General features: G+C 61.7%; 2 protein-coding genes across 2 annotated transcripts; one reads left to right on the forward strand and one right to left on the reverse strand.

Annotated features, from left to right (window-relative positions):
- Positions 1 to 5,429: 5,429 nt before the first annotated feature.
- DLX4 (distal-less homeobox 4) lies at positions 5,430 to 9,265 on the forward strand. Its single transcript, XM_069877038.1, has 3 exons — positions 5,430 to 5,718; positions 7,514 to 7,707; positions 9,006 to 9,265. Exons 1-3 carry the CDS (start codon positions 5,430 to 5,432, stop codon positions 9,255 to 9,257), a joined length of 735 nt encoding a protein of 244 aa, XP_069733139.1. The 3' UTR covers positions 9,258 to 9,265.
- Positions 9,266 to 15,818: 6,553 nt separating this feature from the next.
- On the reverse strand, positions 15,819 to 18,891 carry DLX3 (distal-less homeobox 3). Its single transcript, XM_069876813.1, has 3 exons — positions 18,439 to 18,891; positions 17,956 to 18,146; positions 15,819 to 16,253 (listed from the first exon to the last, which is right to left on the reverse strand). The coding sequence occupies exons 1-3, from the start codon at positions 18,755 to 18,757 to the stop codon at positions 15,912 to 15,914; spliced, it is 852 nt and encodes a 283-aa protein (XP_069732914.1). The 5' UTR covers positions 18,758 to 18,891; the 3' UTR covers positions 15,819 to 15,911.
- Positions 18,892 to 20,541: the final 1,650 nt, after the last annotated feature.

Genomic DNA, 20,541 nt, shown 5'->3' on the forward strand with positions numbered 1-20,541 from the left:
TGGAGCAGGATCAGGCCCTGGGAAAGGAGAGTGTCAGGCAGCACAGCCTTTTCCCTGCACCCGTACCTGCTCCAGCCCCTCCAGGAGATGCTCCCCAACAACCTCTTATCCTCTTTTCTCCCCCTGGCTGGTCTTGACCCCCCAAAACAGCCCTGGGAGATGAAGCCAGTGCCGCAGCTCGTGCTCAGAGCAGCCTGGTTCACCCCAGCACCCCGTCTCCCTGCGCTCCCCGGGATTTCTGCTGGGCTGGAGATAGCGCGGTTGTTCGTTAGTGTGGCAGCGGTGGCGTGTGGGAGGGCAGACGCCAGGCTGTCTGCTCCCACTTTGTTTGGCTTGTTATTAACTTCTCCTTGGGCTGCCATTAACCCAGAATTCCTGTACTTGGCTTCAGGCTTTCCCCGCGCGCCGCTCTATCTCCAGTGCATAATTACAGCTGTTGGGATCTCCCTTTATCTTGGAGGATCTTGTAGGTTTGTTACCTGGCACATGCTCCTCTGCCAACCCCTCTGCGCCCTTCCCTGCACCCCTTTCATCCTTCCTGCTTTCATCGGCCCCAGCACCTCGTGCTGGCAGCTAAAATCCCAGAGCCTCCATCTACTTGTTGTTGTGCGGGTGAAGCAGCATCCGAGAGCATCACCGGGTGGGCGAACGGTGGCGACGTGGCACCCGGGTCCTGGCACCTTCCAGCCCCGAGACTGAGACGTCAAGTTGACTCCTGGATTTATTTTTTTTAATTTAATACGAGTTGACTCGATGTATTTGCTTTGGCAACCCCCAAACCCTGCTGAAGCGGCGCGTTCCGTCCCTTCCAGCCCGCGTGGCACCATCAGGAGGGCTGGGACTGAGCCCTGTGCTCATCCCAGGATCTGGGTGGCACCAGCTCCCGGCTTCAAGATTCCGAGGGCGCTGGGAACCAGCCCCCGGGTGAGCGCTGGCTGCGAGCTGGGAGATTTTTGCAGCCTGAAGGTTTGGTGCCAGTTTCTCACCCGTCTCCCAAGGGAAGGTGGAGCAGGAGGTGCTGTACCTGCGCTCACCCAGGTGTGCTCGGAGATGGGGCATCCCAGTCAGCGTGGGGTTCGGGGACGCTGAATTATAGAATCATAGAATCAGCAGGTTGGAAAAGACCCACCGGATCATCGAGTCCAACCATTCCCATCAAACACTAACCCATGTCCCTCAGCATCTCGTCCACCTGTCCCTTAAACCCCTCCAGGGAAGGTGACTCAACCCCCTTCCTGGGCAGCCTCTGCCACTGCCCAATGACCCATTCCATGAAATTTTTTTTCCTGAGATGGATAGCTAACCCGTGACACAGCTTCAGACCCCCGACCCGAAACTCCACCTGTGCAAGGCTGGATTGGGGTCAGGGAAGAGAAGGAGGAGATGAGCTGCCTCTCACCTGGTGCCACCACTGCCTTGTTGCTCACCCTGGGCTGCTCCATCTCACGAGATCCCCAACTGGGGAGATCCATGCGCTCTCCAGCCCTCAGCGTGGAGAGGTGGGATCCCTCCTTGGCATCACCAGTGAACCAGAACTGCGAGCCCGTGCCCCAGAGGGGATGTGACCCTGAGGGTCCTCCTCCTCCTGCCAGAAGTCCAATATTGTCCTCAAACTCATGGGAGCACTGTCCTTCACCTGCACACGGCACAGGCACCCTGACTCCTCTGTTACCTGGTGGATATTTTGGGGTGCTCACATCTAATTATGGGTATTTCTGATGATGCGCAGCAGAGCACAAGGGGCTGGGAAGTGGGTTCTGTGTGTCCTGAGCATTTGAACCTCCGGATCCAATCCTGGGAGCATCCATCCCACCCTGGGCAGTCTCTGCGGTGGGGGGGACACAGACCTGAGCCCCAGCATCTCCCTCCCACCCAGCATCTCCCTCCCACCCTCACCAGGGTGAGGTGCAAGCCAGCATCCAGAGCTGGTGAGAGCTGAGGGAAAGTGAGGAGCAGGGGGAAAAGCAGAGCAGTGGAGTTTTCCTGCGGTACTCGCCGAGGCCTCGCTTCGGCCCCAGTGCTGGCCAAGCTGGGCTCCCTGGGGATGCCTTGGCTGGCCCGGGCAGGGCTGGAGAACATCTGGATTTCTCCTTGTGCCTCTTTTTATTTGCTGCTTCGCCCCCGCTTTTGCCTGGGTGGAGTTGGGGGATTTTCCACATCGGAGTTTGGTGCAGGACGGCTTCTCTCCGTGCCCAAATTTAGGGCTCGCCCGTGTTGTCCCCAAGGACAGACCCAGGGATGCTGGCGCTCTCCATTCTGGGATGGAGGGACATGGGGACCCCAGAGCCTGTGCCCAGCACCGAGGGGCCAGTCTGTGTGTCGGGCTGAGCTGGAAATGATCCTTACGGTGTCACCACCAAAGGTTTGGGTTGGGATGGGGAGAGAGGGCAGGAGCCATCAGCTGTGGATGGAGATGGGTGATAGGTGGGGTCGCATCGTGGCTCTGGGGCAGGACATGGAGCCCGTGGTTCCTGGGGGTAGCCAGGGCATCGTCTATTTATATGGGAGCTCCTGGCCCCTGCCCGGAGTGACTCAGCCCCAGCGCAATGGCCAGATGGGAACATGTTTGGAAGATGCTCTAAAGGGAGGGTGGGGATGGGGACCCTCCCGGCCAGCGTCCCCCGCTGCTGAGCCCTCCTCTGCTCCTCCTGGGCAGACCCTGCAGCAGGTGCAGCGGGGACCTCGTGGCTGGTGCTCAGCTTGGCATGGGCCACCCTGCTCCCTTCCCCTCATGGGTGTCCCCAAACCCATCACCCCAGTGCCCCCAAAACCATCACCCTAGTGTCCCTGAAATCATCACCCCAGTGTCCCCAAACCCATCACCCCTGTGTCCCCAAACCCGTTGCCCTAGTGTCCCCAAATTGATCACCCCAATGTCCCCAAACCCATCACCCCAGTGTCCCCAAAACCATCACCCTAGTGTCCCCATAACCATCACACCAGTGTCCTCATATCCATCATCCCAGTGTCTCCAAACCCATCACCCCAGTGTCCCCAAACCCATCAACCTTGTGTCCCTGAACCTGTCGCCTCAGTGTCCCCAAAACCATCACCCCAGTGTCCCCATACCCATCATCCCAGTGTCCCCATCATCCCAGTGTCCCCATCACCCCAGTGTCCCCATCATCCCAGTGTCCCCAAACCCATCACCCCAGTGTCCCCATCCCCATCACCCCAGTGTCCCCATCATCCCAGTGTCCCCATCACCCCAGTGTCCCCAAACCCATCAACCTCATGTCCCTGAACCTGTAGCCCCAGTGTCCCCAAACCCATCACTCCAGTGTCCCCAAACCCATTGCCCTAGTGTTCCCAAATCAGTCACTCCAGTGTCCCCATACCCATCATCCCAGTGTTCCCAAACCCATCATCCCAGTGTCCCCATCATCCCAGTGTCCCCATCATCCCAGTGTCCCCATCACCCCAGTGTCCCCAAACCCATCAATCTCATGTCCCTGAACCTGTCGCCCCAGTGTCCCCAAACCCATCACCCCAGTGTCCCCATCATCCCAGTGTCCCCATCATCCCAGTGTCCCCATCACCCCAGTGTCCCCAAACCCTTCAACCTCATGTCCCTGAACCTGTCGCCCCAGTGTCCCCAAACCCATCACCCCAGTGTCCCCATCATCCCAGTGTCCCCATCATCCCAGTGTCCCCATCACCCCAGTGTCCCCAAACCCTTCAACCTCATGTCCCTGAACCTGTCACCCCAGTGTCCCCAAACCCATCACCCCAGTGTCCCCAAACTCATTGCCCTAGTGTCCCCAAATCTGTCACCCCAGTGTCCCCATACCCATCATCCCAGTGTTCCCAAACCCATCAACCTCATGTCCCTGAACCTGTCGCCCCGGTGTCCCCAAACCCATCAACCCAGTGTCCCCAAATCCATCACCCCAGTGTCCCCAAACCCGTTGCCCTAGTGTCCCCAAATCGATCACCCCAGTGTCCCCATACCCATCATCCCAGTGTCCCCAAACCCATCAACCTTGTGTCCCTGAACCTGTTGCCCCAGTGTCCCCAAACCCATCACCCCAGTGTCCCCAAACCCATCACCCCAGTGTCCCCAAGCCCATCACCCCAGTGTCTCAAGCCCATTATCCCAGTGTCCCCAACCCCATCCAGGGCTGCAAGACCTGCTGTTGCAGCGGGTGCAGATCCTGCCCCCCAGCGCTGTCGGGGCTCCGTCTGGCTGTCCCCTGGCTGTCCCCAGGGCTGTCCCCAGGCGGTGGCGGTGTCCCCAGCCCCAGCGGGGGGGGGGGGGGGTCACCCCACAGGCGGGGGTCGGGGCCCCCGGGTAGCTCAGGGAGGGGCCGGGCAGGTCGGCGCCTGCTGCCGAGACGGGGCCCCGAGGGGAACGGAGCCGCTGGGATGGGGCCCCCCGTCTGCGGGGTGGGCGCCGTCGGGGCTGGGGGCCCCCACCTCCTCCCCGGGTGTCCCCTGCCCCCCCCCCGGACCGGGGATGGCCCCGGGACACCCCCCTAGCCCTTCCCCGAGGGGTCGCGTGTGACTTGGGGGACAGGGGGGACACAGAGGGGGCTCCCCTCGGGGGTGGGGGTGCCCTGGGAGAACTGGGGAGGAGCACAGAGGGGGCTCCCCTCGGGGGATGGAGATCCGAAGGGTTGGGGGGGACACAGAGGGGGCTGCCCTCGGGGATGGGGGTGCCCTAGGGGACAGGGGGACACACAGAGGGGGCTCCCTTTGGGGCTGGGGGTGCTCTGGGGGACGGGGTGGGACACAGAGGGGGCTCCCCTGGAGGGTAGGGGTGCCCTGGGAGACACAGAGGGGGCTCCTCTCGGGGGATGGAGATCCGAAGGGGTGGAGGGGGACACAGAGGGGGCTCCTCTCGGGGCAGGGGTGGTCCTGGGGGACAAGGGGAACAGAGAGGGGGCTCCCCTTGGGTCTGGGGGTGCCCTGGAGGATGGGGGGAGGACACAGAGGGGGCTCCCCTCGGGGGTGGGGGTGCCCTGGGCGATTTGGGGGGGGAACGGGGGGCTCCCCTCAGGGGTGGGCGTGCCCTGAGGGACGGGGGGGACACAGAGTGGGATCCCCTCGCGGGATGGAGATCTGAAGGAGTGGAGAGGACACAGAGGGGGTTCCCCTGGGGGTTTGGGGTGCCCTGGGAAACGGGGGGGCAACACAGAGGGGGCTCCACTCGGGGGTGGGGGTGCCCTAGGGGACGAGGGGGCACAGAGGGGGCTCCCCTCGGGGATAGGGGTGCCCTTGGGGATGGGGGGCACCCAGAGGGGGCGGGGCCCGGGGGAGCCCCGTGGGTAGCGGGGGTGCCCCGGTGCGTGACGTCACGGGGCGGGGCGGGGCGGGGCCGTCGGGGATCCCCGAGCGCGGAGCCGTCGGGGGGTCGCGGGGCTCGGCGGGCGCTGCGGGGGCTGCGGCCCCGGCCCGACCCCCCCCACCCCCCCAAACCTCCCCCGGCCATGACCATGAGCTCCGTGGCCGAGACCCTGCTGAGCCCCCACCCCCCCAAAGCCGCCTTCGTGCCGCTTGCCCCCCCCCCCTCCCCGCCGCACTACCCGCTGCACGGCATCCAGCCCCCCCAGCACGACCCGGGACCCTTCGCCTCCTACAACCGCCCCGGGCCGTTCCCCTACCCCGGCGGGGCCCCCCCGCAGCCCCCCGGACGCCCCTTCTTGCCTTACAGCCCCCCCGGCCCCCCGCACCTCCCCCCGGCCGGGCCGCCCCTCGGAGCTGGGATGCAGGACTCAGGTAAGGGAGGCGGGGGGGGCTCGGCGCTGCGAACCCACCCTGGGACCCCCCCGGGGTTCCCTGCCCCGCGGGAGCCCCCAGGGACACCGGAGCGCTGGGGCTGATCCGCCCCGTCGGGGCGCGGGGGGGGGGACCCGGCTGCAAGAGACCCCAGGGTGGGAGCATTGGACCCCCGACTGCCCTCATCCTGCACCCCGAGACCCCCGACTGCCCTCATCCTGCACCCTGAGCCCCCTGACTGGCTGCATCTTGCACCCCAAGACCCCCAGCTGTCCTCATCCTGCACCCCGAGACCCCCGACTGCCCTTATCCTGCACCCTGAGCCCCCTGACTGGCTGCATCTTGCACCCCGAGACCCCCGACTGCCCTCATCCTGCACCCTGAGACCCCTGACTGGCTGCATCTTGCAACCCGAGACCCCCGACTGCCCTCATCCTGCACCCTGAGACCCCTGACTGGCTGCATCCTGAGACTCCTGACTGCCCTCATCCTGCATCCCGAGACACCCAACTGCCCGCAACCTGCACCCCGAGACCCCCGACTGCCCTTATCCTGCACCCTGAGCCCCCTGACTGGCTGCATCTTGCACCCCGAGACCCCCGACTGCCCTCATCCTGCACCCTGAGCACCCTGACTGGCTGCATCTTGCACCCCGAGACCCCCGACTGCCCTCATCCTGCACCCTGAGCACCCTGACTGGCTGCATCTTGCACCCCAAGACCCCCAGCTGCCCTCATCCTGCACCCTGAGACCCCTGACTGGCTGCATCTTGCACCCCGAGACCCCCGGCTGCCCTCATCCTGCACCCTGAGACCCCTGACTGGCTGCATCTTGCACCCCGAGACCCCCGACTGCCCTCATCCTGCACCCTGAGACCCCTGACTGGCTGCATCTTGCACCCCGAGACCCCCGACTGCCCTCATCCTGCACCCTGAGACCCCCAACTGGCCGCATCCTGAGACTCCCGACTGCCCTCATCCTGCATCCCGAGACACCCAACTGCCCGCAACCTGCACCCCGAGACCCCCGACTGCCCTCATGCTGCACCCTGAGACCTCAACGGGCCACATCCTGCAACCCAGGACCCATAACTGCTTGCATCCTGCACCCTGAGACCCCCGACTGCCCTCATTCTTTACCCTGAGACCCCCGACTGCCCTCATCCTGCACCCCGAGACCCCTAACTGCCCTCATTCTGCACCCTGAGACTCCCAATTGCCCACAACCTGCACCCCAAGACCCCCGACTGCCCTCATCCTACACACTGAGACCCCTGACTGGCTGCATCCTGCACCCTGAGACCCCGATGGGCCTTATCCTGCAACCCAAGACCCATAACTGCCTGCATTCTGCACCCTGAGACCTCCGACTGCCCGCAACCTGCACCCCAAGACCACCGACTGCCCTCATCCTGCACCACGAGACCCCCGACCGCCCTCATCCTGCACCCCGAGACCCCCGACTGCCCTCATCCTGCACCCTCTGACCACCCCCCAGCTGGGTGCACAGCAGAGGGACCCATGACCTCTCCACTTTGGGACTCGGATAGGGATATTGAATGAGTAATCCCATCCCTCTCTTCCTCCTCCTGTTTCCCCTCTGCTTCACCTGAGGCTCAAACAAGCCAGAAAAGCAGAAACAGCACCCCTCTACTTATTCCCCTCCCGAAGCAACCTCTGAAAAGCCAAACCCGCTGCAGCCCAAGGGCCGGGGTGGGATGGTTTGGGGGTTGTTGTTGGGTTTTTGTAACCTCCCAGCATGTCGGTTTAACTCCCTGCTCCTCTCCCACGCCAAGAACCCGAGAAGCCCCTCGCCATGGCCAACGGGGAGCTGCGCGTCAACGGGAAAGGGAAGAAGCTGCGCAAGCCCCGCACCATCTACTCCAGCCTCCAGCTGCAGGCGCTCAACCAGCGCTTCCAGCAGACCCAGTACCTGGCGCTGCCGGAGCGCGCCGAGCTGGCGGCCCAGCTGGGGCTCACCCAGACCCAGGTATGTCCCCTGCGAGGCCGTGGATCATAGAATCATAGAATCACCAAGTTGGAAAAGACCCACCAGATCATCGAGTCCAACCATTCCCATCAATCACTAACCCATGTCCCTCAGCACCTCATCCACCCATCCCTTCAACCCCTCCAGGGAAGGTGCCTGTTCCAGTGACCAATGACCCTTTCCATGAAAAATTCTTTCCTAATGTCCAGCCTGAACCTCCCCTGGTGGAGCTTGAGGCCATTCCCTCTCGTCCTGTCCCCTGTCCCTTGGGAGAAGAGCCCAGCTCCCTCCTCTCCACAACCTCCTTTCAGGGAGTTGGAGAGAGCAATGAGGTCTCCCCTCAGCCTCCTCTTCTCCAGGCTAAACACCCCCAGCTCTCTCAGACGCTCCTCTTGTTCTCCAGCCCCTTCCCCAGCTTCGTTGCTCTTCTCTGGACTCGCTCCAGAGCCTCAACATCCTTCTTGTGATGAGGGGCCCAGAATTGAACCCCAGATTCAAGGATGCGCCATGCGGGGAGCTCGTGCCTGTGGCTGCTCTGGGAGCGACTCCGGATCGGGGTTGCATGGCGATGACGGGGTGCAACTGGAAGCGTGCCGAGCCGAACCGTGCTGCGGCGGGAGAGCTGGCGCCGGTGGGCCCCGGGGCTCAGGGTTTGGGGCGCCCCTGCTTGCACCTCCCAGCGGCACCGGGACTTTCCCAGCCCTGGAGCCTGGCTGCTGGCCCAGCCGTGCCCGGCGCTGGGCGAGTGGGTTTTTGAAGGCGATGGGGAGAGACAGGCAGGCGGCAGCGGTGCAGCCCGGAGCCAGGGGCGAAGCGAGCTCATAAAGCCGGGGAAGAGGAGGCAAGTGGGAACCTGCCGACAGCGCGGGGGGAACCGTGGGGAGGTATGAGTGGGGCCACCACCCCAGCTCAGCGGGCCCCGCTGCACCGCGCCCGACCCAGCCCCGGCACCGGTTGGGCTGGGGGGCGCAGCCGGGTGGGGGGGACATGGGGACACGCATGGCTGGGGACTCCTGGCTTGGGCTCCATTTATCAAACCTTTGTCTGAGCTTCCCATTCCTCTTCCCACAGTCTCCTCCAGCCACCCTGAGTGGAGTCTCTGGTGGCTTGTAAAGGGTTGGGGGCAGAGCCCACCTCTCTCAAAGCCCCCTGAGAAATCAGCTGAGCCCCTGGGGAAGGGCTGGTGGAGCTGGGAAAAGAGGGAGCCCAGCAGGGTCTGTAATTATTGATGCCAGGGGCTTAGGGTGGGCATTGGCCACAGACCCCCTCGTCCCTACTCATCCCTCGCTCTCCAACAGGTTAAAATCTGGTTCCAGAACAAGCGGTCCAAGTACAAGAAGATCATGAAGCAGGGCTCAAGCATGCCCGAAGGGGAGCACCTCCACCCCAGCGCCTCTCTCTCCCCCTGCTCCCCCAACATCCCCCCACTCTGGGACATCCCTGTGCCGGGCAAAGGGCCCCCGCTGGCCCCCAGCAGCTACATCAACAGCTTCGGAGCCTGGTACCAGCCACACCTGCAGGACGCCGTGCCCCGTGCCCCCATGATGTGATGCTGCCACGGCTCTGCGAGAGGGGGAATGCTCGGTGCCACCTCCGAGGGACCGGGGAGCCCAGCGTAGCCCTATGGGACCCCAGCGAATGGAGAAGGAGGAAGAGCAGGAGGAAGGCGACTGCGGTCAGCAGGAACCTGGGCATCACCTATTCCATCGCGGTCCCAAGCAAGGCAGCTCCGGCACAATGCCCGGTGCGTCCATCCCAGCAGGACAGGACAGGATCCCGGGCACAGCCCCAGGTCGCTCCCTTCATGGACTGGGGGGACCCCATGCCTGTTTTTATTTATAAATACCTCCCTTACACTGTATGTAAGCCTTTAGAAGAGGCTTTACGCTTGTCAACACTGCTCCTCCCTCCATGCTGCTCCCTCTTTGGGGCTGGCTCTGGTTTTGGGGGAGAACTTCAATCCCGCTCCTCGGGGGCTCCTGTCTCCGAACACCCCTGGGAACACAGCGCAGGGGCAGGGGCTACTCCCCCCACCATCTGCGCAGGACCCGCTGCTGCTTTCAGCCGTGCAGCCCCGAAACGGAGGCGCAATTACAGTAATTGTGGGCCTGGGCCCCTGCTGAGGGGCTTCTCATCCTTCGCGGGTAATTACAGGCAATTTGGAGCTGTTGAAGATGTCTCCTTGAACGGGGTGGGAGAGGGAGGGCAGGGGGATGTGGGGCGACTGGGGGGAGCCCGGGGTCCCTGCCCCGAGTCTCCCGCAGCCCCCGTGAATCCCTAGGAGCGAGGGCGTTTTGGGAGAGGGGGGTATTTTCCCGTTGCGGGTTTGACAGCGGGTAACCCCTCCCTGTGTGCTTTTCAGAGGCCAGAACCTGGCTAGAAAATACATTATTGTTATTTCCTACTGTTCCTAGTCCTGTTCAGTGTTTGTCACCCACGATGGGCACGAGACCCCCATGTGCTGGGGCGCTACTGAGGTTAACTCCACTGCACGAACATCCATGATCTTTGCTCCAGATGTTTCCACCTTTTCTTTGAGGTTTGGGGAGGGAGTGATGCTGTGTGCGTCTCTGCCCCTTCGGCATCACACGGGACCAGAGTTTTTTCTGAGAACTTGGCTCCCACCTGATGAGTTGAGGGTTTGAGAGAAAATTGACAGCTGAGATGGGCAGGGCTGGAGATCAGCAGTGGGCGTGGGAAAGGACTGGGGGTGAAATGCGTGGTCCTGGCCACTAACAGCTCTGGGATCACACAGGTATCGCTATCGAGGTGCTGAGCAGCATCCCAGCTGTGTTCACTGGGGCTCATCTGGTGAGCGGGCTGGAGAAACAGGCCTTATGAGGAGCGTCTGAGAGAGCTGGGGGTGTTTAGCCTGGAGAAGAGGAGGCTGAGGGGAGACCTCATTGCTCTGTGCAACTCCCTGAAAGGAGGTTGTGGAGAGGAGGGAGCTGGGCTCTTCTCCCAAGGGACAGGGGACAGAACAAGAGGGAATGGCCTCAAGCTCCACCAGGGGAGGTTCAGGCTGAACATTAGGAAAAAACTTTTCGCAGCAAGGGTCACTGGGCAGTGGCAGAGGCTGCCCAGGGAGGGGGTTGAGTCACCTTCCCTGGAGGGGTTTAAGGGATGGGTGGACGAGGTGCTGAGGGACATGGGTTAGTGATTGATGGGAACGGTTGGACTCGATAATCCACTGGGTCTTTTCCAGCCTGGTGATTCTATGATTCTATGATCTGCAGAGCCAGCAGCAGGGTTGGAGGGGGTTGGCAGCATGGCAAGCCTGGCAGGGAAGGATCTGGTGTGATGGGGAAAGCAGGAGGCAGAGGCCGCGGAGCCCGCTTGGCTTCCCTGATGGATGTGCTGCCAAGGACCTGCAGCCAGAGCTGCTCACAGGTCCTGTCTTGCAGCAGGAGGGAAGCAGCAGCCCTTCGCTCCTGGGGCCTGGCACTCGCGCTGTGGCCGGGACGGCGGCTGGTGCGCGGACTGTGCGAAGGGGCCACCTTCGCCCACGGCTCCCCCTGCACCCAGCCGCCCTCCTGGGAGACCTGCAGGGAAATTCCTGCCCCAGCCCCTCTCTCAGACACCCAGGGCAGCCCTGAGGATAGGACCTGAGGGCTGTTCTGTCCTTTACTCTGCAGCCAAATTTGATATGACCTTGCTTTCCTCTCTGACTGGGGGAACTGGAAGTGTTGCCAGCACAGCATCGCTGAAGCTGGTCTGGGCTCTTCGCCACCGGCCAAAAGCAGTTGTGGACACTCAGAAAAGGCCAAGAACATCCTCATATTATAAGATTTTCCAGGCTATGTGGGAGGACGAGGCGCTGAGGGGCATGGTTTAGTATTTGATAGGAATGGTTGGACTCAATGATCCAGTGGGTCTCTTCCAACCTGGTGATTCTATGATTCTATGATTCTAAATCCCACTGAGGACAGAGATGTCCCTGGGCTTGTTCCCCCCACTCGCACAGGCTGGAATCACCAGGGTGGGTTTGGGTGGTCGGGAGGCTTTGTTTCCCCTTCCCAGCAGGGTGACGGGACATGGACCGGGCAGACAGGGAGCAGAGAGGTCGCTGAGGCTGCTCGGCAGCGTTTCTGTCCTTGTTTTCCGGAGCCAGCCGCGCTGACGGAGACCTGGCTGGCTGGCATTGCTCCTTGGCTCCAACTGCCGCGTGCCGGGTTAGCCAAGAGCTGGCACGGGGATGAGGACACAGTGGATGCCGGGCTGGCCGTGGGTGGGCAGCAGCCCCCGCTCTTTGTGCTGGCAGCGGCGTGACGCAAACGGCGTGTTGCAACGGGGCAGGAAATGTGCCACCCTGGGAGGGCTGCGCGCCGGGGCTTGTGCGCACGGGGCAGAGCCTTGTGGGGATGCCAGTGGGACACCGGGCACTGTCGCCCCGCATCTTAGAGTCATAGAATCATAGAATCACCAGGTTAGAAAAGACCCACTGGATCATCGAGTCCAACCATTCCTATCAAATACTAAACCATGTCCCTCAGCACCTCATCCACCTGTCCCTTAAACCCCTCCAGGGAAGGGGACTCAACCCTCTCCCTGCGCAGCCTCTGCCAGTGCCCAATGACCATTTCCGTGAAAAATTTTTTTCCTGATGTTCAGCCTGAACCTCCCCTGGTGGAGCTTGAGGCCATTCCCTCTCGTCCTGTCCCCTGTCCCTTGGGAGAAGAGCCCAGCTCCCTCCTCTCCACAACCTCCTTTCGGGGAGTTGGAGAGAGCAATGAGGTCTCCCCTCAGCCTCCTCTTCTCCAGGCTAAACACCCCCAGCTCTCTCAGCCACTCCTCATAAGGCCTGTTCTAAGACCTTGTACCCACCAGGGCTGGAAAACACACCTGAGCCCTTGTCCTGCCCAGAGTCACTGGTGAAACCCCCTCTGAGGTGTCCCCAGCATCCCCATCCTGGTCCCACTGGTGCTGCTCTCCATCTCCAGTGCCAGCAGGGAATAACCAGCATAACTGGTGCAAGGAAGAATGGTCCCTTATTTTATTCCCATGCTACGGCTGGACAAGAGATGCTGGGAGGAGCGGGGTGGTGGGATGATGTTCCCACCCCGGGGGCTCCTGTCCCTGGCTCTTACGAGCAAGAGATGGGGAGAATCGATGGGGAGGGCTATCTATGTCCCACAACCACTTCTGGGGGGTTCTGGGGGTCTTGGGACCTCTGAGCTAGAAAAGCTGCCAGCGATGCTGGTGCTGAGCCCCAATGGCTGTTGGAGATGGGGCCAAGGGAGGAGGAGTGGGGGGAGGCAGCCGAGAGAGGCCATGCCCGGCTCTGCCAAGGCTCATCGCACAGGTTCAAAGGGTTCCTGCACCGTCCAGGGCTCCCGGCCCCCAGCCCACCCCCAGGGCTGTGGGTGCTGGGACCCCCGGGATCCACAGACCCTCCTGGGCTGGGGCAGAGGAGTGGGACCAGAGGGATTTGGGGGCTACGTGAGCGCAGTGTCCTCCCAGTGTCCTCCCAGAGCCCATCCCCGCAGCGTCAGGGCTGGTGGCACAGGCTGCGGGGGAGCCCAGCTCGCAGGTGGTGCTGCTGGAGGGCAGCGGGATTAGCACCCGTCTGAAGCCGTGATGCACCCGGCGTTTATATAATCCACGGATATGTAATCTTCTGAACTTTTTCTTTTCTTCCCCCGTAAATCAAAAACAAAAGAAAAAAAGATAATAAAATAACCCAGTGCCAGCTCGCACTGGGCCTCTCTCTGCAGGCAACGCCGCTCGGATTCCACCTCTCCCAGCCCGCCGCCTCCTCGCTCTCGCTGGCAGCCTCCCCTAATAACCCCCGTGTCTCCAGCGTGTCTGCCCGCCGGCCGGCTCGGGGCCGGCTCGCACGCAGCCGCCAACCCCAACCCAACCCCAACCCAACCCCAACCCAACCTCAACCCAACCCCAACTCAACCCCAACGCCATCCACACTGGGCACTGGGGACGGAGGGGCTGGCAGTGCCCCTCGAGGCTTTGCAACCAGTCTGGCCATGCAGGCGCCGCACGGAGGTGCCCGGGGGTCCGGCTGTGCCCGACGCTGGCACTCGGGGAGCCCAGAATGGGGATGGGATGGGATGGGATGGGACGGGACGGGACGGGATGGGGTAGGATGGGACGGGATGGGGTAGGATGGGACGGGATGGGGTAGGATGGGACGGGATGGGGAGCCGCTGGGTGCAGCCCATGGTGGGGATTTGGGGAAACCCCCATGGGTGCAGAGTGTGAGGTTGGCCCCACATGGACTTGGGAAGCAGGGACATGGGGACACTGCAGCATCCTGGCCCTGCCGGGGTGCCCCCAGATGGCTCAGAGGACACGTCCCCACAGCCACCTCACCAAGGGCTGGGGCTGCATGGGGAGCGGCGTGGGGTTCCCCCCATGGCCATTGGGAACCCCGTGGCCATCAGGGATGGGAGCCACGGGCGAGGACAGGTCCCCTGTCCCAGAGGATCCATGGGGACAGCACCGGAGTGGGCAGTGGGGCTTCAGCCCCCAACCCTTTGATGTCACTCCCACCCTAGTGGCACCAGGGACAGCAGGGCAGGGGGCTGGCACGGCTCAGGCACAGGGATCATCTTCATCACCTTCCCGAGCCCCACATCTGGGTGTCTTGGGGTCACTCCAGCTCCCCCAGCCCCATAGTGCTATGGGGAAAGTTGCTGTCGCAGCGAGGGTCGAGCCTGTGGGGTCGTTACGGGGCAGGATTCTGCCCCCCACCAGCCCTGGCCACTGCTCCAGTTTGCACAGGTGGGAGTTTACTGGATCCCAGTAAGAGAAGCAGGAGGGAAGCGGCAGGACTTTGTGGCGGTTCGGAAGAGACTGTAAACCAGGAATAAAACCCTTCAATTTTCCTCTCAGCAAATTGGGTACTCGGGGTGCGCCGGCAGCAGCCCCCAACCACCCCCACTGCCCCCTAAAAATGCAACATGTGGCGTCTAACTCTGCTTTTCCCAACCTGGAAAACTTCTGAGCTCTTCTTTGCCCTCTGAAAACATCCCAAAAAAACCAATGTTTGGAGCCTTAAATCCGAAGCGCTTTTATTAACACTTCTAGATGAGGTTTTTGTTCCTCCGGAGAGCAGCGAAGGGCGCTGGGAGGTTCCCCGACCCCAGAGGGGCTCCCGGCACCTGGGGAGGGGGGATCCTTGAAAAAAGAAAATTGAACAAAACACCAGACCGAACCCTGTTTGGTTTGGATCAGCTTTATACAAACGAACCTTATGTACACTCTCTTTTTTCCCCCAAACACCCCTATTTATATAAGGCAACATAAATAAGATTCCCGGGACTGTACAACACAGGCGAACACTCCTTAAAGCTGCGCTTTCTGCTTTTAAAAAAATAGCGTCGTTCTCTTAAAAAATAGTGAAGAGGTTTGTTTTTTTGGTTTTTCTTATTTTCCTTTAAAGTGTGTTGTCGATTTCTTTAAAAAACAGGCGTTCTGCTCCGCGTTGGCTGAGCCGGCACAGAGGGAGGCACTGTCAGAAAACGGACACCGGCCCGGTTTTCCTCTTTAAAAAATAACTTAAGCAATTCCCAAACGGTTTAAATATTAAAATATTTTTTCTCTCCCCCCTTCCCCCCCCTTTTTTTTTTTTTAATTTCTTTTTAAATAAACCACCTTTTGGTCTGAGCATCGTCCCGGGCGATTCCCGCGAAGCTCCCACCCAAGCGGCCGAGCTGGGGGTCCCGGTTTTGGGGCGTCCGTGGCCTGGGATTCCGAGCCCTGCGAGGGCAAAACGTGTCCCATCCCGCTCCTTGGGCACCGGTGACAGTGACACCGCGTCCTCTGTCCCCACCGGGGTGCGGGGACCCCTCCTGGGTGCCCCCCCGTGCTTTGGGGGGTTGGCATGGGGCGACTCACTGGGGTGGCCCCGAAAAGCAAAGCTCCAGCGAGGGATCCCGGCGAGGCTCCTCGGCCGATGGGATCCCGGGTGATGGAAAAAAGAAGGAAAAAAAAAAAAAATTGCATAAGAAGATTTTTGCCACCTTCTCCTGGGAGCTAAGGAGTTTAACCCTTTGCAGTCCTCGTGTTCCTGAGATGAGCTGGGAGACGATAGGATATGTGAGTGTAAATCTAGGGGCGCGTGTACAGGGGTGTCCTTTTTTTTTAAAAAAAAAAAAAAAGAAAGAAGAAAAACCAAAAAGTAGGGGGGAAAAAAGGAGGCCAAGGAGCTCTGCCACTGTCTCTCGTGCCTTGTCTCGCCCCGGTTGTTAGTAGACGGCGCCAGTGTTAGGAGGAGGCCCCGGGGAGGTGTGATGCATCGAGGTGGCTGGTGGCGGCTGGTGGGGTCCGTGGGGCGCGCTGAGGGTCTGCGGGTGGTACCAGGGGTTGTGCTCCTCCAAAAATCCAGGTGAAGAGCTGTAGGGAAGCGGCTGCGGGAGCGAGGTCCTGCCCGGCGCGCTGCCGTGCGAGTTACTGTCCCAGACGGCCGGGGAAGGAGGGGAGTTGCAGGCCATGGAGTCGCTGTTGTTGGGGCTGTGCTCCAGCGGCACCTCGCCGTTCTTGTAGAGCTTCTTGAACTTGGAGCGCCGGTTCTGGAACCAGATCTTCACCTGGAGGAGAGGGAGACGGGTTAGCGCCCCGCCACCAAAACCCAGTGCCTGGGTTGAGCAGGCAATCAAGAGTTTGGAAGGTGACCCGGGTTGGAGCCCACATGAGGACCTTGGAAAATGGGAAGGGACGCAAGGACATGGGTGTCACGGAGACCCCACGAGCACATGGAATCATAGAATCACCAGGTTGGAAGAGACCCACCAGATCATCGAGTCCAACCATTCCCATCAAACACTAAACCAACTGCACGATGCCATGGAGGAAGTTGACCAGGGACACGGGCGTCATGGGGAGCTTGGACATGCCGTGCGCCATGGGGAGGCACCCAGACATCGCGGGAAGCCCCCCAGGACACGGAGCCAGGAGCCCCGGACACACTGCGGGAAGGCACCTGAGATGTGGGAGCCATAGGGAGCCTGGAGGAATCACGCACCACAGGCGCACGGGTCATGGTTTATGGTTGGACTCGATGATCCGGTGGGTCTTTTCCAACCTGGTGATTCTATGGGGACCCTGGGGACGTGGGCATCACGGGAAGGCCAGCGCGGGACTCCAGCCCAACATACTGGGCGTCAGGAGCGTCGCCAGCACTGGGTGAGGTGGCAGCGCTGGACGCCCTTGGCCCCCAGGGAAGGGGTGGGGGTGGTTGTCACCCAAACAGGATGTCCCTCTGGGAGCGGGTGACGCGCTCCGTCAGCCCTTTGCCGAGTGTCCCGATTGCTTCATCGCCCAAGGGAGGAGGAGGAAGGCTGGGGAGCGCCATGCCAAGGGCGGCACAAGGGCGCCGGGGCCGGCCCGTGGGCAGGGAGGGCACCGGGGATGGGATGGGGCGCGGGGGAGTCGTGCACTGCGGTGACAACCCACTCGCCCCCACACCAGCAGGGACAACATGTCCCCACGTCAGGTAAACCCCAAAAGTGAGGGCTTAGCTCCAAATCCAGGTGGCTCGTGGTGGTGGGGAGAGGAGCGAGGAGAAGCCCATTGCACCCAGTCCTGCTCCTCCAGTTCAGCCACGACTGCCACCCCAGCCCAGTGTCCTTGTTGGGGACATGGCTCCTGTCCCCAAATCCCTTCTCTCTGCCCAGACAAAGCAGGATATGGAACTGGAGCACCAGGAGCACAGACCCAAGGGGAGCCCCAAGAAGCCTGGCTGCGGGAAGCAGGTTCTGGCATCAAAGACCCCATGCTCTGGCTAGACTCAGATCCAGAACCCATTGCTGGGATGGGGTGTCCCTATCCCAAGCTCCCCATCCCAAGTGACCCATCCTGAGCTCCCCATCCTGGGTGCTCCATCCTGCCTGGGAAATTGCACTCCATGTTCCTAGGAAGCCGAGTGTGTTGCTGACCCAGGACCCTCACGGCAGTGAGGTCTGGGAAGGCTCTGGAGAAGACTCTGGAGAAGGGGGATAAATCCTGAAACCTAGGGAGCGGGGCAGGGCTGGACACCGTCCCCTTTCTCTACTCCTTCCTTCTCCACCTCATCGAAGCAAATTTGCTCTGCATGGGGAAAGCTGGTGGCAGGGAAATCATCCATCCCCAGGGACACCCAGCTCCCTCCTAGCTCCCACCATCCCGCTGCGATCGCACCCGTCTCCCAAACCCACTAAACCGGGGTTTGCAGGGGGTGCAGCTCCAGCTCCCCCTTTTTCCGATCCCTCCTGCCCGCGCTGGGAATTGGGGTGTCGGGGGCTCAGCCCTTACCTGGGTCTGGGTGAGCCCCAGCTGGGCGGCCAGTTCAGCCCGTTCGGGCAGCGCCAGGTACTGGGCTTTCTGGAACCGGCGTTGCAGGGCAGCCAGCTGGTAGCTGGAGTAGATGGTGCGGGGTTTGCGGATCTTCTTGGGTTTCCCGTTGACCATCCGCACCTCCGGCTCCGGCTCCTCCTTCACCGACACTGGGCAGAGAGCAAAGGCGTGAGGTCGGTGAGGGCGACGGGGTCTCCGCGCTGACACCCCCAGCTCCGGGTCACCCCAGCAGCATTTCCCAGGACCCCCCTCAGACCTGCATCCCACCTCATCCCCCAGCAGCACCGGGGGTGCTTGATGAGCATCCCAACATCCTTCGGTGGGCACGATCCCCAACCCCGCGGCCGCTCCATCCCCAACTTGTGGGGTGCGACTTCGCGAAGCTCCCACGGCGATCCCAGGGGGGACAGCGGGATGGAGACCTCTCTCCGAGCATCCTACCTGCATCCTGCGCCGGGAGCTGCTGGTCCCTGAAGTGGCCGTACTGGCGGTAGGATGGGCTGTAGGAATAGTCGGATTTTGGAGAGTAGGTGCCGGCGGTGCCGATGCCGTTGAGGTTGAATTGATGGTAAGGATAGTGGCTCACGGGCTGGCTGTAAGACTGGCCCGGGTAGTAGTCGTGCTGGCCGGTGTAGTAGCCCAGGTCGGTGACCGAGGACTCGGGTAGGGTTGGAGAGTCTTTGGAGGCTGCATGGCAGCTCAACGAGCCCGAGAGGTCGGTGAGGATGCTGGTGAGCTTCTTATCGAAGGAGCTGCTCATTGCTGGACCTGGGGATGGGGGCAGCTGCCCTCCTGGCTGGGGACCCCCCACCCCGGCAGCCGGCCTCGCGTGCCCAAAGCCAGCTCCTTCGTGCCCGCGCTGGCCGAGAGCGACCCACTGACTGTGCCCAAACCTCCAGCGCCGGGCGCCTGCTTAAAGCCTTTAATTAGGGAGCAGGGCAGGGTGGGTGCGCATTCCGATTGGCTCCAGAAATATTGCCTGGGAGGCAAAACAGCTCCTGCCTCCTCGCCGGGGCCGGGTGGTTGGTTTTGGTTTTTTTTTTCCTCCTTCTTTTTTTTTTTTTTTTTTCCCCTCTTTCCCTCTCTCAAGAAACAACAAAGAGTGGGAGAAGGAGGGAGAAGGGATAAATAAAGCTCCTGTCTGCAGGAGGGGGGCTGGCAGGGCCTCTGGGGACGCAGCGCAATTGGTGGGGGTTCTTTTGGCACTCAAACCCCCCAGGACTCTTGGTGCCGAGGGGACATTTGGGGCCAGGGAGTGCTGGGGGGTTGGAGCAAAGAAGTTTGGGGTTACGGAATAGGTTGGACCCGGTCAGGGGGACTACAGGGGGCTGTGTTAGACAGCCCCCCGCTCCCACCTTCTCCCAGTAGTTACCAGTATCTCCCAGTTTAACACAGTCCCCAAGGTAAAGCCCTCCTGGTGTCACAGACGGGGGGAACCTCACGCACCCCAGATTTTACCATCCCCCATCCACCCTGCGGGGACCTCGGGGAGGGGACCAGCTCTGGTTCTGGGGCTCCCTCACCCCCCGCTTGGCCTCTGTGCCCTTTCCTACCTCCCCTCAGGCCCTGACCCCCACCCAATCGTGCCCCACACCAGCCCCTGCGACCCCTCCCGAACCCCTCCTTCACCGGGGAGGGGGGGCTTCTATTTTATTGGGGGTGTCTCTGCCTCAGCTGGTGGGTGCTGAGCCCTGAGAGGGGCTGGGGGGGGTGGGAAGGGGCTGGGGGCTCAACTTTCAACCTGGCTGGGACTTTTCCCCTCCCGCCCCTCTGTGTGTCCCCCCCCCGCCCCCCTGCGCCCCCCTGCACCCCCCCACTGCCCCCAGCACTGCGGCGCGGGGCGATACCGCCCCCTGGCGGACGCGCTGGGAACTGCGCCTACACCGGGGACACGGGTTCGAGTCCCGGCCCCGCCAGCACCAACGGGGCGGGGGTGGGGGGGGGGGTGGAATGAAGGAAAAATGGGATCGGGATGGGAAGAGAAACGATGGGAAAGGGATAAGGGCAGGATTAGGGATGGGGGCAGGGATGGGATAGGGGCAGGAATGAATCAGAAGAGGAATAGGAATAAATGGGGGTAGGGATAAATTGGAATAAGTATAGGGATAGGGATGGAGATGAATAGGAATAGGAATAGGAATAGGAATAGGAATAGGAATAGGAATAGGAATAGGAATAGGAATAGGAATAGGAATAGGAATAGGAATAGGAATAGGAATAGGAATGCAGATAAATAGGAGTTGGAATCAGAAAGGGCAGAAATAGGAATGCAAACACAAATGCTGGAACTAGACGGAATGGAACTCGGGATCAGATCCACAGGGCAGCAGGCGGGAGCAGGGGGTCCCCCGGGCTGGCTGTCCCAACCCTGCTGTCCCCAGGACTCGCTGTCCCCAACCTTCTGTCCCCAGGGGTGTCTGTCTCCAAGGCTGGGGCTGTCCCCAGGGCTGGCTGTCCCCAGCCTGGCTGTCCCCGGGGTTGGGGCTGTCCCCAGGGGTGTCTGTCCCCAGGGCTGGGGCTGTCCCCAGCCTGGCTGTCCCCGGG

Source organism: Phaenicophaeus curvirostris, chromosome 26, assembly GCF_032191515.1.
Source record: "Phaenicophaeus curvirostris isolate KB17595 chromosome 26, BPBGC_Pcur_1.0, whole genome shotgun sequence".
Classification (NCBI taxonomy): domain Eukaryota; kingdom Metazoa; phylum Chordata; class Aves; order Cuculiformes; family Cuculidae; genus Phaenicophaeus; species Phaenicophaeus curvirostris.

What these genes read in the sequence shown, in the direction of transcription:
- DLX3 (XM_069876813.1), bottom strand. Translation starts at nt 18,757, where the DNA reads ATGAGCAGCTCCTTCGATAAGAAGCTCACCAGCATCCTCACCGACCTC. An exon ending in GCTCCCGGCGCAGGATGCAG is followed by an intron (nt 18,147 to 18,438) that starts GTAGGATGCTCG and finishes CTCTCTGCCCAG; the next exon opens with TGTCGGTGAAGGAGGAGCCG. An exon ending in TGGGGCTCACCCAGACCCAG is followed by an intron (nt 16,254 to 17,955) that starts GTAAGGGCTGAG and finishes CCTCTCCTCCAG; the next exon opens with GTGAAGATCTGGTTCCAGAA.
- DLX4 (XM_069877038.1), top strand. Translation starts at nt 5,430, where the DNA reads ATGACCATGAGCTCCGTGGCCGAGACCCTGCTGAGCCCCCACCCCCCC. An exon ending in AGCTGGGATGCAGGACTCAG is followed by an intron (nt 5,719 to 7,513) that starts GTAAGGGAGGCG and finishes TCCCACGCCAAG; the next exon opens with AACCCGAGAAGCCCCTCGCC. An exon ending in TGGGGCTCACCCAGACCCAG is followed by an intron (nt 7,708 to 9,005) that starts GTATGTCCCCTG and finishes GCTCTCCAACAG; the next exon opens with GTTAAAATCTGGTTCCAGAA.